The sequence below is a fragment of the Myzus persicae genome, unplaced genomic scaffold, assembly GCF_001856785.1.
Source record: "Myzus persicae strain clone G006 unplaced genomic scaffold, MPER_G0061.0, whole genome shotgun sequence".
NCBI lineage: Eukaryota > Metazoa > Arthropoda > Insecta > Hemiptera > Aphididae > Myzus > Myzus persicae.
The window spans coordinates 37463-56150 of record NW_019102455.1 but is presented as its reverse complement, the minus strand read 5'-3'; the positions used below and the strand labels follow the sequence as shown (position 1 = coordinate 56150).

General features: G+C 29.9%; 1 protein-coding gene across 6 annotated transcripts in view; it reads right to left on the bottom strand.

Moving 5' to 3' along the window:
* The window catches only part of LOC111032176 (potassium voltage-gated channel subfamily H member 2), a 128799-nt gene extending 120411 nt beyond the window's left edge, over nt 1–8388 (bottom strand). For all 6 annotated transcript variants that reach the window (XM_022312412.1, XM_022312410.1, XM_022312415.1 and 3 more), the window contains exon 1: nt 7952–8388. Coding sequence is in view for 5 of the 6 variants with exons in the window: in XM_022312410.1 (XP_022168102.1) it covers nt 7952–8027 (76 nt within the window). In the remaining variant the exon portion in view is untranslated. The remainder of the gene's footprint in view (nt 1–7951) is intronic.
* Between the last annotated feature and the right edge of the window lie 10300 nt (nt 8389–18688).

The window sequence follows — 18688 nt, the reverse complement described above, 5'->3', positions numbered from 1 at the left end:
TAAATATGTTTGCAGCCTGGAGATAGGTATAAAAGACAATTGTAGGTAGCATACTTAACGAGTATTTACCTATAGGAAATACCAGTTAGATTTATATTTTTAGTTTTACACTGAAGCGTCTCAATCACTAAATGTTTCTAAAAATGTAAACATTTTAAATAGTAGACATGAGCACACATAAGCTATTACACATATCTGGACCGAGTTTATCTAAGCTAGGCATGATATTGTATAAATTGACGAATAAAAGTCAAAATTAATTTACCCATGGAAGACATCAACTTTAATCAACCTATACGTATCTATTTTTTTAATTTAACAATTCTGGTGAGGGTAAAATAGGTAGTGTAAAAATAGCGTAGATACAATGAATTAGTATGTCGAAGTAACTTATCATCTATTACTATATGCGTTATGTTTTTTATTTAGTTATTAAATAAAACTCGCTACTCGCTAAGCTTAAGAATTAACAACCAAATATTTTCTTTAATGTTAGTGCCTGGTGGTATTATGCTATGTATGTTTATAATAGTTATAAGCCCATTTTACCATAATATATGACCGCTTTTGTTGCAAATTGTATTTGATGTGTAACGTGTGAAAAATGCCGATGTCAAAACTTTTTTTCGAGATCTTTTTAAAAGAATACAGAACATAAGAGTCATATAATGCAGTATTTTTACACGCAAGACAAAAATAAATCATATAAATAAATGAAAAAAATACAAAGTGTAAGTTAGTCCCTCAAAAACTGATAAGTGGTGATTTAACCATGAAAATGTAATAATTAATACAAATATTTAAACACACATCTCACATGTTTTCAAATAATTTATTTTTTGTAATATTCTAAATGAATTTTAGTATACTTAAAAATGTTAATTGTATACAATTCAATTCTGTTAAATAAATACATTGTTATTATAACATTTCATGCATTTAGAATCAATTTTATTTAATAGGGATCCCACAAGATTCTAAATGTAGCATGAAAATATTATATTTTAAAATTTTCAGCGGATTTCTTCGGGGAAAATAAATATAAGATTATTTAATATTTTTTTACTGAAAAAATTGAACAGTCATCTTGGTGATTTACTTACGTGATTACTATCATCGTATACTTACTATTTACTGTTTTAATATGGTACTGAAAAAACCAAGTATATGTTTGACAAAATATCATATCTGGCATTGATATATTTATTACATTAAAATAACAAAACTCTATTCCATCACCAGACTTAATTGAATGTATTCTAATCAAATAACTTAAGCATTTTTAGAATACTAAAATTTTAGCATTTTATGAATATTTTATTTAAATTGAATTGTTCATTTGCATTTATTCAAAATACATTTCTGAAGGTACATATATATTTTTATTTTATTTTAAAGATTAAAATAAATCTCAGTGTACTAAAAACAAACAAAAAACTAATTACAAAGAAAAAAACAGAAACAAAACGAAAACAAACAAATATTATTACAACAGTATAACAAAATAATAGTATTATTAAAACATATATATTATAATATTATACATAATATATCTTGTAACATGATGGTTTTATATTTGAATATTTTTGCCATTTTAAAAGTAATATTTTTTGTTCACGCTAAACACTAGTTTATAAATCACTTATTTCTCCGAAAAAATAAATGATAAACGACAAAACATATTATAAGGACTTTTTTAACTTCTTAATTTTATCGCAACATAAAGCAATACAATATATCCAATTATTGTATTGTATATCAAAGTAAAATAAAATAAAATGCAAAATACGTTTTTATAATATATATATTATTATTATTATTAATTCGTCTACATCATTGTTTTATATTTAAGAATTGTATATTATTTTTAATAAAATGCATAAGGTTCGAATCTTAGAAATTCAGAATTCTATATTATAATTCAATAATGATATTTATAAAAATGTAAGTTATGATAATTATTATTAACATGGAAGTTGAAATCACTAATTTCTTTTTTATGTAGGTAGGTACATTTTCAATAATGTTTCGGCAACCTAATCATTTTAAGGTAAACTTAGATAATATCATAGTTTTACTTTTTTTCTGTACACAGTTTAATATTTTGTATTCTAATATTTGTAAAAAATATAAATTCATATTTTTTGAATTTAATCAAATGAAATCTAATATTTAAAGTATTTAATTCGAGAAAAGATGATGTGTAAGTGAATTCAATTTTTTTTTTTTGCTGACATTTATTTAAAAAAAATAATTTACTCTATTTAAACTTGCATAAAAAACCAATCAACTAACGTATTCCAAATAAACTAAACTATGTAAACAAATAATAAATAACATCATAATAGATGTATTTATAGTAATTATTTATACTATTTTATAGAATTATACGAGTATATAGTTTAAAATCAAAAAATCTTAAGTGTTTTGTTATATTCAAAATCTTATACTTCAGGTGGTCGTATGAATTATTCGCAATGTGTTATTGAGTATTTGAATGTACCAATACGTAAGAATTGTAAGTATTTATCTAATGAAAATTTGATTATTATTATTATTACTCAAAGTATTATTACTAACCAAGTATTTTATACAAGCAAATTGTTGTGAGATAAATCAAAACATACTTAAGTTGAAGGACAAGTAAATTGAAAAGGGAAACTGTACTTCAGAAATTAATTCATTCAAAATTATTGCAGTACAAAACACATTAATTATAGTTACCTATTCATTATATCATTATGATACTGACGCTTTTATTCGTCAATGTCTTAAATTATTGATTTAACTTTTTTGTTGTAAGGTATTATTACTATAATGTATGACTTTAAATGAGCAAAAATTTTTTGCCATTTGTTTAAAAAAAAATATGAGTTCAGAATTGCAGCTCATGAAGTAAATAAATTAGAATATGAAGTAGGTACCTATATATCAAGCAAGGCTGGATCAAGCAGTTTATTTTTATACTTAACTTAATAATTTTAATATATAAAACTAAATAAATTGCTATAAGTACCATTGATCAATGCTTCCGCGGAAAACCTTCATTATATATTTATATAATATTAAAACAAAAGTGAAAATATTTTTTATTTTTTTTCATTTACCTATATTATAAGCATGTTTATTGTATTACACATTTTTCTAAAACCATGTTTACCTAGTTAAAATATTATGGGCATATTTGAATAAGTGCTTGGGATCAAGGACACGTAAGTTATATTTTACAACATTGCAATAAAAAACACGTGAGTTAAAATAAAATATGAGATATTTTTATCGTATTTGTGTCATTACAAAATGCGTTTTTTACATATTTTATGAACCCGTATAGCTAAATAACAGACTTTTGGTCATAGTTTATTTAATAATATTTTGCATTATTATTTAACTTAGCTTTTCTATTTCCACGTAAATAAGGTTATAAAAATGCTATTATTAGTAAAATACTGAGCGCTTTAATTTAGTTTTAAATTGTATTTATACGTATTCATGTGAATTTCTTATTTATTCCTTACCTAAAATGGTATTACTCAGTTTAGTCGAGTTCATTACAACTTTAAACATTTCCTACAGGCTATATACTTTGAAAAATGTTAAATCAATAATATATACTACAAGTTACAAAATAATTATATATACGTACTCAAAGTTTTGTTGTTGACAAATATGCCAAAAAAAACAAAAAATTTAAAAATGTGTGTATATATTATGTACATTGTACATGTTACGGTTAGTCGGTAAAAATAAGAATTCCGGTGAAACCTAGGATTTGCCACGATAAATAGTTTAGAATTTTACAAACAAGATTTTGTAAGTCTTAGGATAAACATTCAGTGTTGGTACAAATCCGAGAAAATGTCACCAATTGTGGTACGGTTTTCCTATTGCTTTATACTCGTATATAATTAAAATTTATATGTTAACTAAAAAATAATAAAACTATTATTTAAATTTATTAGATTATTTATACATATTAGCTACTAACAGTAACAACTATATTAGATACACAAATTTATATCTATATATTTTTTTATATAAATAATTATAATACCACTGCAAAACTTTAAACTATTATTAAATATAACTGAGATAATATTGAATTTAATATCATATGTATATTACTACATAAACATAAATTACTATTATATATTATGTTTTATTACAAAAATTATTCTTTTATTTGTTTAGGCTTCAATACTGTGACATATCGAGTTGCACAATACATTTTTGAATCGTCATTTACTTCGTTTCATGATACGATTTTTGAATAGTCAATAATTTATAACATTGTAGTAGTAATATATAATAATGATATAAACGTGTGTATCTAATGTGGGTACTAGTAGAAGCTAATGTATAGTAGGTACCTAAAGGTACTAAAATAATTATTTTTATTTTTTAAGTTAACGTGTAATATTTTAATTCCATAGGTACGAGTATAAAACAACTAAAAAATATCACACAAATAGTTAACATTTACGACTTTTGCCAACACTAATTGTATATCCTAAGATTTATCAAACATCGTTTGTAAAAGTAAAACTAGAAAAATTAATCAGGGTTTCCTAATTCTTAGGTTATACAATCATGTTTAGTAAAAGTCTGACAATTTTACGTTTCACCAAACTATTTTGTATATCCTAGGCTTTATTGAAACCAATCCGACAGCAGTCGTTGAAACGTAAGATTTACCAGTAAGTCATAGGTTCCATTGATATTCGTGTTTTCACCAAAACTTATATTATGTACATGGACAATTCATGTTTAAAACTAAATATTAAATTTAATGAATCATTGAAGGGAAAAAATAATATTTTTTTCAAAATAAATCAGCTTAAATTTTTATTATTCAATCAATAACTACCGATAACTTTATGTAATTTTTTAATTAAAATTACTCGTACCTACTTACAAATTATTAATTTATAAACTTTTAACTTAAAGGTTAATATGTAATGAACTGAATATTGTATTTTTAGGGGACGGAAAAAGAAAAGCATAAAACATTTATTCCATCAATATTAAAAACAATGAACATAACTAATATTTTTATTTTTATTTTTTGCAACTATTATGTCATCTAAAAATATTGATAATTGTGTCATTGTTATTGTGAAAATAAATAGAGTAAAGACAATCTTTTTAACAAAAAAACATTACACTGAATAGTGAATTTAGTATTTGATTTTGCAAATCCACTACACAGAATAACATGTTTGTCTTGTGGTATTTTTATTCCTTGTATTAGCTTGGTAGCAGTGGCCATTTAATACTTTAACATTTATTTACAATTTATATGTCTACTTTATTTATATTGGCTTCAGTCGTACGATGTATATAGCATTTAATTTTCTTCATTTCTGTTTTATCTAAATTTTAAGCTTGATATATTTTATCGACTCAAGAAGATTTTAGATTAATTTTTACAATTAAAATGTTAACTGCATCCAATACAGTTGCAAGACGTCCAAAAAAAAAAAGAAAAAAATATATATAATATGTATAATGTAAAAACATTTTAAAAATAAAAAAGTTAAAATAAACATAACATTTAAAAATACGTATTTAAAATGTTTTTAAAGACTCGGTCAATATTGTTTTACTTTGCACTTTATACATAGTCGTTGTATATTTATGCCTACTGAACTTTTTATAAATTAATCATTAGAACTGACATTTTAATAGATTGTTTTTATACTGTGTGTCTTAATTTATAAAAGTTATTTCGCACTCGGTTACAGAAATATTAAATAATATACATTTACGATACGTGTTCTCAGTTACCCATATACAGTTAAATGGTTTTAGTTTTGGCGCGTTTAAATAAAAAAAAACTTTTATGTTAAAAATGTAAAAACTAACTATACACAGATATACTCGTCAATTATATACAACGGTCAGGTGCAATTTATCATACAGCCCCCAAGGCCCGGAGAGAAAAACTTTAAAACTCGGCTGAAATGCTGGTGAGTCAGCCGGGCTTGAAAGTTTCGAAAAGGACTTCGGGCCAAAAACGCTTCTGCGTTAGAGAATAATAATAATAATAATAATAATAATAACACGTTCAAACCGTCGACACGGGTCGACGAGAGAACGGGCCTACTCGAGCGGGTAAAAGAGAAAATAGCGTTACTACAACGCTAATGCCCATTAAACGTGTAAAATACCAATAGGCATATAATATTGTAAAACGGTTGTTAAAAGGTTGAAACGATTAGGCAACAAAAATATATTATTCGTTCTTGGAACGCGATTCGGCGGCGACCGGCCGCAGTGGCGTATAAGTATAGTAATAATAATATAATGATAACATAATATATGAGTACAAGTAAATATTATACTCTCGGGGTGTTGCGCCTCGAAAACGCGTGGGATCCGCGGCGACGGTTGCTGCAGCAGACAGGCCGAGGTTTCCACGAGGAGATGATTTTTTTTTAAATTTCTAAACGAAACCTGCACGTGATTGAGGACGTTCTACGCGTATATTCTTACAACCGCGGTCGTGGGTATTAATCGCCCCCGATGACACCTGCAGATGCTTCGCCGGTGCAGATTTTCGTGACACACCTGCATGCCACTGCGGGACACCGCCAAAACTACTCGAAAACCGCTCTACGTATGCATAATATGTATGTACAAATCAAACACGCGCTCACACAGGACGAGTTTTTAATACAATCGTTTAGATATTAGAACAAAATATAATATATTATTATTACGGAACTATGAAATATGAAGATCAACAGCCTCTGTACACGACTGCAAACATTGACGATCATAATATTGTACGACGTACGTGTATGTATAGCGATGTGGTCGCGAATACATAATAATAATAATATTATTATCATCGGCGCGATTTGGGGGGGGGGGGGTAGTGAGGTTGGAGGAATGGACTTTTGGGTGTGTCCAGCTGTCAAATCAGTTATAAGTTATAAGTGACACATAAGTTATATTATGTCGTTCACGGTCGATTAAATTACTTCTTAAAATTCATATTGTATATTAGTGTTATTAATATGATAATAACAATATTATGTCTAGTAGTCTAGTACAAATTTATTAACTAATGAATTGGTGGTTTGGGGGGGGGGGGAAGTAGAGTCTAAAGTTGTCTGCGTGGTCGGGTGATGTAACGCAGACTAACTAAAAAAGGGGGCTTATTTCTAGTTTTTTCGTTGAAATCGCGCCCCAGCATAATATTATTATGAATATATCCTACAATGACATTGTGACACATTATATTTACAACAATAGGAAAAAGTATAGTAACATTAGGGCTGGGATTTTAATGCCCCAAAAAGTGCGAAAAAGCCTCGAAAAGCTCAAAATATGCACTGCAAAAATGCGTTGGAAAACGATATAACGGAAACGTGTGTTCTAGGTACAGTTAAGATATTTTTTTCAAAAACGCTTTAAAAAACTATTGACTCTAAAATAGAAAAAGTATAATATTATTGTTATTGCCTATTTAATTATATGATTTATAAACATGAAAACAATGGTCGGTCAGTTAGTAGGTACTGCACATCTATACTGTCCATTACACGTTTCACATTATCTGATCACATGATTATGTAAACGTCTACCGATGTGCTGGTTCTTATCACAACAATGCATTTTGTACTACTACAATAATAATTTACATTCGCTTTATAAAAAATGAGATGTGAAAAATGATCCAAAACCATTGAATAATATTGTAGGTATTCGTCGTGAAATGTGGGCCGACTATAAAAACGTCGTTAAAAAAAATCTGCGGGATCCCCTTAACGCACATTTTCAGCTTACGCGGGCCTAAGTCGACGGAAAAGCCGAAAACAAAAATGGAAATCGCTTCAAAATCCCAGCCCTAATCGCAAATAACAATAGTAATAATAATAATAAAACGACGACGACGCGCGCGCAGCAGTCATATTTATACATATTATTATAATATGACACTCACTGTGCGTGTCGAACTTCCTGATGATGGTCTCTATGACAGTGGTGCGCTGGGTGACATGTCCCCGGCGTATTGGCATGCCGTAACAGGCGGGATTACCCACCGGGCGAGCCCACCATACAGTCACGTTTCTGGCCACGCTGGTGCGGCGGGACGCGTGTGCGGGCGGCCGACGGCACTGGCCACCGGCATAACAGGTATTATCGGCGGCGAGCGGTGTTCACGTCGGGCGGCGGCGTCGGCGGCGACGGTGTCGTGCTTCGGACGACGGACGCTTGTTCCGGGACGACTGTTGGCGCGACGGCGGCAGCGGTGGCGGTGTCGGCGGCGGCTTCGGCTTCGGCGGCGACGGTCAGCCAACGAACGTGTGCGCGGTGTCGCGGCGGTGCAGCTTGCGCGCGATGCTTGGCGAGAGCGTCGTCGTGTTGGCGTTGCGCGGCACTGCTCCTGCCGGCGTCCACCAAAGCGCGGGCAGCGCCGCTACGCCGCCGCCGTCACGACTCGCGATCGCCCCCGAATCGTACCGAACGATTTACAACACTTTTATGCGCGCGTGTACACTATATATAGGCGTAGGCGTAGCGTGATCGAATTCGGGCACAATGGGGTGGCGGAAGCCGCGAGGGGGGGCATGAGCTCCTGCGAACGTTTCGCCGCGTATAAGTACTGTTGAGGGGGCTTCTGCCGATGGGGGGGCCTTAGCACCCTTAGCACCGATCTACGAGTTGTATACCGTCGAGGTTAGGTCTTGTATAAATATCGACATGTTATAATGTTATTACTGATGCAGGTGTATATAGGCGTGGGCAATGGCAAGAAATCTGAATTCCACAGAATTCTTTTTCCAGCAAGAACTTACCTGTAAATGCACCCTCGTCCAGTTTTTATCCAATGATATGCGTTCAGATTCGCCGAGCACGTCTTAATTTATTATGCACTCGCCCCCATTTCTTCCTTTAATAATGAACTCGTTCAATTTTCTCATTTTTTTGGATTTTTATAATATTTATAGTAGTACCATATTTTCATATGCATGAAGTCGGACTTTTTATGCAATTTAAGAAATTATCCATAGTGGAGATACAAACTTCTTTTTATCGAACGAGAACCACCATTTTTATTGTAAATTGTTAAAGAGATGGTTTTTTTTATTTTGGAACATTTGTATGTTTATAAATTGAAATTAGAACCAGAAGTTTCTGAGATGATAGTTCACTACAATAAGTTTATTATAGGGCTTGAAGGCTAAAATAATTTGGAAATTATAATTCAATATTAATACATGAACGTTTTATTATATTTTGTAAGATTGACGGAGTTTAATAAGTAATGGTCTAAATAATTAGGTAGCCAGGTAGGTACGACGGTTAGTCTGATCTAATCTGTTTTATATTTGGCATAAAACCATTGTAATATGGACTATAATTTACATCTTTAATTCATAGGTAGTACATTTTAATAACTCAGAAACTACAAGTTAAAATTTAAAATCCTCAACATTTTCGAAAAAAATTCTCTGCTTAACAATTTAGAGTCAAACGAAGAGGTTCTCATTTGAAAAAAAGAAGTCTGCCCATCGTCGAACAATTTCTAAAAAAAATTGTAATGTGGGTAATAAACATAAATTAATAAATATTATATGAAATCGCCATTTGAATTATTATTGATAGGATAAAAAAATATAACAAATAATGATAAACAAAAATATACGGGTTTGGTGAAGCGCGATCGTAAGCTCAATCTACGGCAAAACTATAAGCGTACTGCGTACATACCGGCCGTCATTGCTAGCACTCGGATGGGTGACCACCCAGATTTTTAGCAACACATCCTCACCAGTCACCACACTTAAAAATAAGTATTTTAAATCAATAGTTTCTCCCACAAACAGCTAAAGGCCATAGTTTCCGGCCTTTAAATCAATAAAAAAAAAATTTCAAAAAATATACAAATTAAGCTAAAACCGAACCAACGGGACATTAAATCACATTCGATCACGGTTGTAATAATGTTGTCGAAACTAGAAATGTTTGTACATCGTATTTTATAAAATATTTTTTCCATGGACTTATAAGTATAGTATATTATTTTGTATCGCGGAAAAACTACATTTAAATGGTGATACGTCAAAATATTCCATGACAAAATATCCCGGTTAAATAATAGCTCAAAATGTTGACCTTTATTATAAAAGTTGCGATTAGAAGTAATAATCTCACTTTATCTAAATTCCAAAGTGAACGAGTGTTATTCGTTATTTTGATGATAGAATGATAGTATAGAGTGTCATACTTTCATTTTATTTCATTACCTACAAAGCGTGTCGTGAGAATTTAACGTTTCTTATTTTGTTTTATTATTTTCTTATTGTATTAAAAGATGCTAGAATTTATTAAAAGCCAAAAGGCTGTAGAAATTGTGTGGAAATTCATAAACATGTTGAAGCGAGAACAAGGTCTACAGGAGACAAAAATGGAACAGCAAATAGCTGGAGTGCCTCAACAGAAAAAAAGGCGTAAGTATAAAGATTTGGACGAGCGGCTAGTTGCTGTAAGTTGTAAAAGGTTATAGTGACACTAATAAAAATAAATATTTAAAATCAATAGCGCATAACTTAATATTATAATAGGTACGTGTTTTATTTTGTATAATTTTTGACTAATCATTTCGATATTTTTGTATTCTTAAATTTTTTAACAGACAATATTTTGCATTCTAAAATTCTAAGTCTATTTTATCATGTTATTTTTATTTATTTATATCATATTTTATTTGTATAAGTATTTTACTTTAAACGAATTGTAATATCGTTGAACTTCGTATACCAGATACGAGCTTATAGCTCAGTTGGTATATGTATCAGCTATTAATAATGTATCTTATTGTAATTATTTAATTAAAATTGTTTTGGCTGAATAAATAAATAAATAAATAAGTATCTAATTTTTGAAGAATATTTTTTTTTAATTTTGAATTAATAATTACGGGGGATATTATGTCATGGAATATTTTTGTGGGGATATTTTGACCAGGATATTTTGACGTGGAACCCATTTAAATAGAGATTTTGTAATGAACGATATTAATTTGTATTATGTATTAGTTATAATATATGTGTGCATACTATTTATCTTTAGGGAAACTAACTTTATTTTTAAGTTCTTACTTCTTACATATTACTAAATAATAACAATATTGTATTTTGCTTTAGTTTCCGTAAGCAATATTCACGGAATTCAGTAATGTAGTACGTCTGTTCTTATTAAGAATTAAAAATGTCCATTTCTGTTTATAAGAATATTATGTTTGGCAACGAACGTGTAGGTACCGATGAAATGTATACTTCGTAGAAAAACTTAATGATTATAAAAAGCCAACACAAGTTTTCAACCGTGGACATTCATAACATATTATTTTTAATTTTAATAACGGCCAACATATAAATATATTAAGACACCTGTTCCGATAAATGTATTATTGGTAAATTTAATTTCATTCGTTTTAAATTATACAGATTCATCAATCGCACATTAACCAATAAGTAATGCTATAATAGTAGTAATAGTAATCAACTATTATAGTATAATAATATGGAAGAAGTGAAATATAATGTATTTCTTATATTTGTATTACAAAAGTTGATATGACGCAGAAATCTTAAGAAACTAATCTCGAGTTCATGAAAATTTCAAATTAAGTTCAACTTAATTTTTTGTATTTTACATATTTTGGACACTTACATATCTTTTATGTCTGCAGTATTGTAAACGGAATAAAAAAAAAACTTTTTGCGAAAGTCATATATTTATCGAGAAACAATTTTTAGATATTGTAAATATGCTCGTATTCCTCGTAAGTCGCAATTTTAAGTTTATTCAAAAATTACAAGTAAATGTACAAAACTCTTTTTAATTATTGAGCATAATTAATATAAGGATAAAATAGGTATAGTAAAAAATAAATATTAGACGTTTCTAGTTTGTTATGTGTTAAGTACAATTTTTAATGTTTGAAAATCAATATTATTAGATACCTACTTAAAATGATTGTAAACATTATTTTCTTTTAAATTGTTATTAACTTAACTATCAATTCTTAATAGGTACCTGAATGTGAATGTGTCAATTTTCTTAACAATTAAACACTGTACTTTGATCATTTTTCATAATCACTTTCTTTGCTTCAAAATGATGCTCAAAAAATGCATCGCTATCGGTGGCGTATTTATGATTAAGATTATGAAGGGGGTTAAGTGTAGAAGGGGGTAGGTTCTAAGTTTAAACTAGGGGACATTAACAGCCTGATGCATCCCCTCCCTCTCTAATTGTGCCAATATTCACAAATTTTAAAAAGAAACTTATAACAGTCATTGTGATATTTAAATATTTTACTAACCTTTAATACCTATAGGTATTATTTTGTGGATTGACGACTTAATTTAATTTTATCGACCAAATACCTAGACATTAAAATAGTTAAGTTATTATTTATAAGGTATATAATATTATAAATTATAGTATTTAAAATTGTATAGATTAAGTTATTCATTCGAGTTAAACTATGATACGATTATTCAATACAATGACAACAGAAATGTATTTACGACAACTGTTCAGATGAAAACTAATAAATACTAAAATTGCTGATTATACGTATGTATATAACAATATGTACACAGCAGAGTGCCCAACGAAGGTTTATTAATTTAAAATGTAATCTGCTTTACCCAACCAATTCAAATTAGTGAAATCCTCGTGGGAAACTGTGTGTATTATTATTTGAATGTTTAATTTTTTAGACAATATTGCAGGTATATGCGTATACAGTTATTATTGTCACAACTCATATTCTTAATACTTATAATAAATTTTTTTTTTTTCAACATATAGTATGTCTGTGGACAACAAATTAAATACGAAAAATTAAAAATTACTTAAAAGATGATGGGTCACTACTCACAATTTTCTATACACATCATTCTAATTATGGGCTGCTTCATAAAATAATGAGTGTTGCACTTAGGTATAAAAATGTAAAAATGTGACGGGCCGAAGTGGGAGGGACTTAAAAATGTATCACGGAATACATGTAGCTATCTATCCATTGGCTAAGAAAATTTGAATTAGCAACTTGCCTTCTATCAACTAAAGTACTTAAACCAAGCTTGTTCATAACTGGATAATAATCATGATGAGGTAGATGATCAATATTTAAAATAAACGCTGCATAATTTAGGAATTTGTGTTGTACCCTTTCAATTCAACAAGAAGTAAAAGCAGGGTCCTCTACAATAGCTCTGTATTCCAAAATAAACCTCACATAGACACAACATAAAGCCTTTATGGGGTATGGGGATACCTAAACCAATAAAACTGTTTACCTAAATACTTCATGTCTAATATATTAACAATAATATTTATGTAAATTTTCATGCGATTGATGGAATTAATTACGATTTGTAATTTTTTGAACCCTAGAGCGGCGGGCGAGACCTGTTGATGACCATTTCAGTATAAATTTAACTTGTTTTTGAATTTTGTAGTGGAAGGATTTATGAGATAATTTCAAAATTAAGCCAATAAGTTTGAAGCACCGATGAATAACATTTAAAAAAAAAATTGTTTATGTTTATTTTAACTAGGTAAGGAGTATAAGTCACTTGCAGAATCATCGGTACGACGGCGCAGACCACTAAAGTGCACCTGTGTTAACCAACAGTATTATTATTCTCCGTATTGGAGTAGCCCACCAGTGGAAGCATTCTGGTATGGCGAAGAAAGCTCCATATGACCATAATATTAGTTCACCGCGGGTCGGGAATTTATAAATTTGAGCAACCAATGTTCCTTGTCTTCAACGGAACAGTAAGTATTGGCAGCTCCGAGTTAAATGTTAACTAACGAATCGGCTCTCAAGTGTTGGAGGTAAGGTTTTGCTGCTTGGTTTGACAGCACACGTTTCTAGACGATCCACTCCCAGTACAGTTCAACTATTCCAAAAATCTCGTTATTCAATGCCGTTGCATTGCATATCCGCATTGACGTGCCTCGTTGCACACATTCGTACACGAATAACCCTCAAATTAGGGTTGGTGTGGACCGTCAATTATGTACCTAGTAATATAGTTTAAAGTAGGTTATATATTTATTTATAAAATACCTATATAAAAATAAACCGATTACCGTTGCACACGTTCATATTATTCGTATTGTAATCACAATATACGACTCTGAACTTAGTATGCTTTCTTAATAAAAGTGTGCATTATGTTTTATTTGTTTATTCACAGCAAATTGGCAATGAGTATATATAAGAACATTTCGAAAATGTTAAATTTTACTAAAAAGAGGTTAGGCATTGTCGTTTTTTTTATGCACCAATGTTGATTTTTTCAAGATTTGTGCCTCTAAATTCACAGTGGTGGTGCAGTTTTAGGAAATCCAAATACTCGTTGTTGGTCTTAAATAGAAGTGATAGAACCGATTTTGAGTCATGGTGCTACAAATATACAAGAAAATCAAAAATATGGAAAACACTTTTGTTAGATGGGTATGACGTGTACCTATTGAATTGCGTTACGCATGTGAGCCATTAAAGTTCTAATGTTCCGAACTCGAGGGCAGCCCCTCCTTGATTTCTAAGTTGTTTAATATATCTTTAACAAAGCTTCGAATAACTTAAATCGCTGTAATTAAATAGGCGCCCTAATTTATTAATATATTGCATTTCCTTCCACCACACCTTGGATTCCACTGAGTGTTTTAGAGCAGGTGCCACACCACAGTGTTTGCCTTCACCATCTTAGGAAGTGCGTATATACACGTTCATTTAGTTGTATATGCTTTTAATCCTAGTTTTGAAATTCGCTAGACAAACCTTTCCCCACAAAATCCAAAATACATACATTTATATGAAACGGGCATGTAGAACTGTTAAAAGAAAAATTAACATTTTTGAAATTTTTGTTTGTTAAGTTAAATAATTGAAACTTGCCGATGCTATTAGGTGGGGCATGTACCCAAATTAAACCTAATGTTCTGTTATTTATTTCTACACCATTTTTACCTTTGAATAATTATTTAGACTATCTCAAACATCATTATTATTTTGTGTTTGTTGTGTATGTCTATGAATCCCTATACAATATTTTGCTTTATTTGGGAAACTTTTAACCCACCTAAAGTACATACTATAGATCCAATTTTATACTATAAACCATTATCAATATCACAATATTGAAGGTTGAAGTATTTTTTGTTGTATAAAAAATGTCTTCAATCAACCAATTTTTTTTTTTAAATATACATCGTCATTGTATATTGTAAAACCAATAGTTTACTATGCATATAGCTCTGCTCAGAATCTAAAATGTTAGAGAAGATTCTTGGTGAATCACTGTGTATATACAGTAATAGCAATACCTCCTTATAACGAACCCCTATAAAAGACAAAAATCTCCTTGCAACGAAAAATAATAACAGTCCCGTACCACTTATATCCCATAATCCAGCATATTTTAGTATCCCTATAACAGAAAAATCAGTTGGTACCGAGTGATTCCGTTATAAGGAGGTTTTACTACACATATGTATTTAATATAATGTAAGTAAGAGGTTCCTATATATGTACATAAGTCACTTCGAATGACTTTTTGCAAGTACATGTTTCTTCTCTTTCTATATATATATATATATATATATATACCTACTATCTATTATTGACTATTGTCTATTATATAATATAAATAACTCATTCTAAAATTTAATATTAATTTAATACCGGTGATCAGTTTTTACGATATAACCTTTACCAAAATACCAACAATAGACCGATTTAATATTTATTCTTGTTGTTTAAAGATAAAATTTAGTATTTATTTAATGAACATACCAAACTATATCGAGTTCTATATAATACCATTACCACTTAAACTATAAAAAAAAATATATATATACGCTATTAACGTTACATGAGTTTTGCGTCTTAAAGGATGCGAAAACCTTAGATACACATCCCAGTAAGGGATAACTGGATAAGTACCTATATAAAGTAGCATAATATAGGTAACTACGAGTTAGCACTTAATTTTTTCTATCATTTTAGTGGAAACCATGAACATCATATAAGCTACTCGGTACTCGTAAAATAACATTTTCAAATTTCCGCATCTGTGCGACCGCACGGTGAACTGCTGCAGCTTTCGAGTGGGTAAAGACGTCATAAATTAATAAAGTCAAATTAATTTTCTTTCAAACAACAAATGTTTGTATTTTACCCAACACAACACAAACATTTATGTATGTAGACGTCATGCTACAATTTATTATACAATATATTAATAAATAATAGTAAATTCTTAATGAAAATTATGAGTTACTTTTAATGACTTTTGTTAAAGAGGTACCTAGGTTCCTACCAATTTCAGAAAGTCGTATAATTTTACACGCTTAGAAAAATAACTCATATAAAACATAATTTATATACACCCTATAAGTTCTGATAGGTTTACTCAACCATTAAGACGGGTCTTCACTTTTGTATGACTTTACCGAACAGCAAGTCACGTATTTTTTCCCCGGCTGGCCGGAGACGTATTTACCAAAATTGGAAAAATCTATATATGACAATAAGTATTTTTATTTTAGATTTTGAGCGTGGACAGAGAGTCATTGACTCTACTGTAATGCATTTTTTTTTTACTTACCACACAAACACTTTGGAGTAATAAATGTGATTGAAATGCTTCGTGTAGATCTATGTATAGTCTGTAGCATGTGCAATCAATTGTAAATCCGATGTACATTGTACATATTCAGTTGGGCGAATTTTCAATTCGTAAAACCAACTATGGTACATATCTTTATAATAATACAGAATGGTATCTATACGAAAATACATACTGTCTAGTGCCTATTATACACATCTAAATATTATTATTTATCAGTACAGTTTATAGTATTTTGTAAATTAAAAAATAATATAGACATGCATATAGTCATCTGTTGTGTGGAATGTAGATACCGTTGAGATTTTCGGGACACAAGTTAAATTCAATAAGCAACTTTCAAGTCGTTCGGGGAGGATTATTAAATTTTTTTTAAAGTGTTCATTTTTAATTCATGCGTGATATTTTTTGCTACTCAATGATATAAATTTGGTAATGTAGACTTTCTATTTTACCAGAGGTGGTGCAAGTTATATAATTCTGTCTTTAAAAAATCTCGAAAATCATAAATCAAAATTTTTTATACAAAGGTAAGCTTATAAAGTTTTTAACACAAAATGTGATTTATTCATCAACAAATGAGATTTTCTCAAAATCATTTTTAAAGTATGATGATTTATGACTTTCGCAGTTCAGATTTTTTTAAAAAAAAGTCATCAACACACCTCCAGCTAAACAACTTTAATAAGTAGCTTATGTATGTGAAAAAGGATGTAATAACCTCTCTCAAACAGCAGTAGGTAGGTAATAGGTATGTATTATTTTGTAGCTACTTGTTACTATAATATAGTCAACTCAGAATAGTAACTCAAAATGCGTAGGTACGTATATTGACATTATATTTTATATACAGAGTATATTCGCGAACATATTTTCATTGAGTTATGCATTTATTTAAAGTCAGATTTTTGAAATTGTTCCGTTTAGGTGGATAGTAATTAAAGTCTAATATTTAAATGGGAACTATTTAGTACTTATACCATTTGACGAGTGTTTTGCGGCGAACTCTAAATTGTTCAGCGAATGATTTTTATAATGTTTTGACGTTTAAAGTTTTAAACGGAGAAACTTGGAAGTGAAGAATTTATATAACAATTGAGGCCAATAAGTACGTACTTATACTTTACAGATAATTAATTAACTTTATAATGTTGGAGCTCGATATTTCACGAATATAATATAATATAGTGCCAGAAGTAGGTATGTTATATTTTTGCGTAAGTAATCTTTGCAGCTTGATAAAATGTAGATTATAAAAGTATCGAAATGTAATTTTAAATTAAATAGGTACTATTTATATTATTTGCATACGAAAATTGTAAAAACTTGGTTTTATTTATACTTAAACACCCTCCCCCCCCCATCATAATCAACTGCGAGTACTTATACCGTGGCTTATGTTTGAAAAGAATTGTTATAGGTATGTTTATAAGACACTAAGACGTGTAGTTACGAATGCTTTTAATTAGTATACATATTGTATACTAAATAACGTATCTAAGCGTCTATTATGTCTCATTGTCTCAAACTAAGCGCCGTAGGAATATTTCGTTTTCAATGTTCCGCTTTGATGATATTAATAATTTCGCCAAACTGCCATTGTGGTTTGAGACGTTATTTGAGAGTTAGACGATTTCTGAAGTCCGAAGCCTAATCCTGGAAGGCAATAACCCATAATAATTTTCTAACGTAGGGTACTAACTAAAATAGCACAAAATAGGTGAAACTATGATACTGCTATACACTCACGGTGAAAATATAGCATAATAGGTAGTTATAGTTTCATCCTCAGATCATATTATTTTTTATTATGCAAGACAGCTGGTATGACGTAAGGTTTCACCTATTCTGTGCTATGGTGGGAACTGCTAACCACGGGTACCGGAGTACGATACTACCGTAATCCCGCGGTAGGGTCTTATCATCTGGTAACACTTGCCCCGGTATCCGACAACAAGATTATAATAACAATATTATGATTTTTAATTTGATTATTATTGTTATTTGTTATTGTT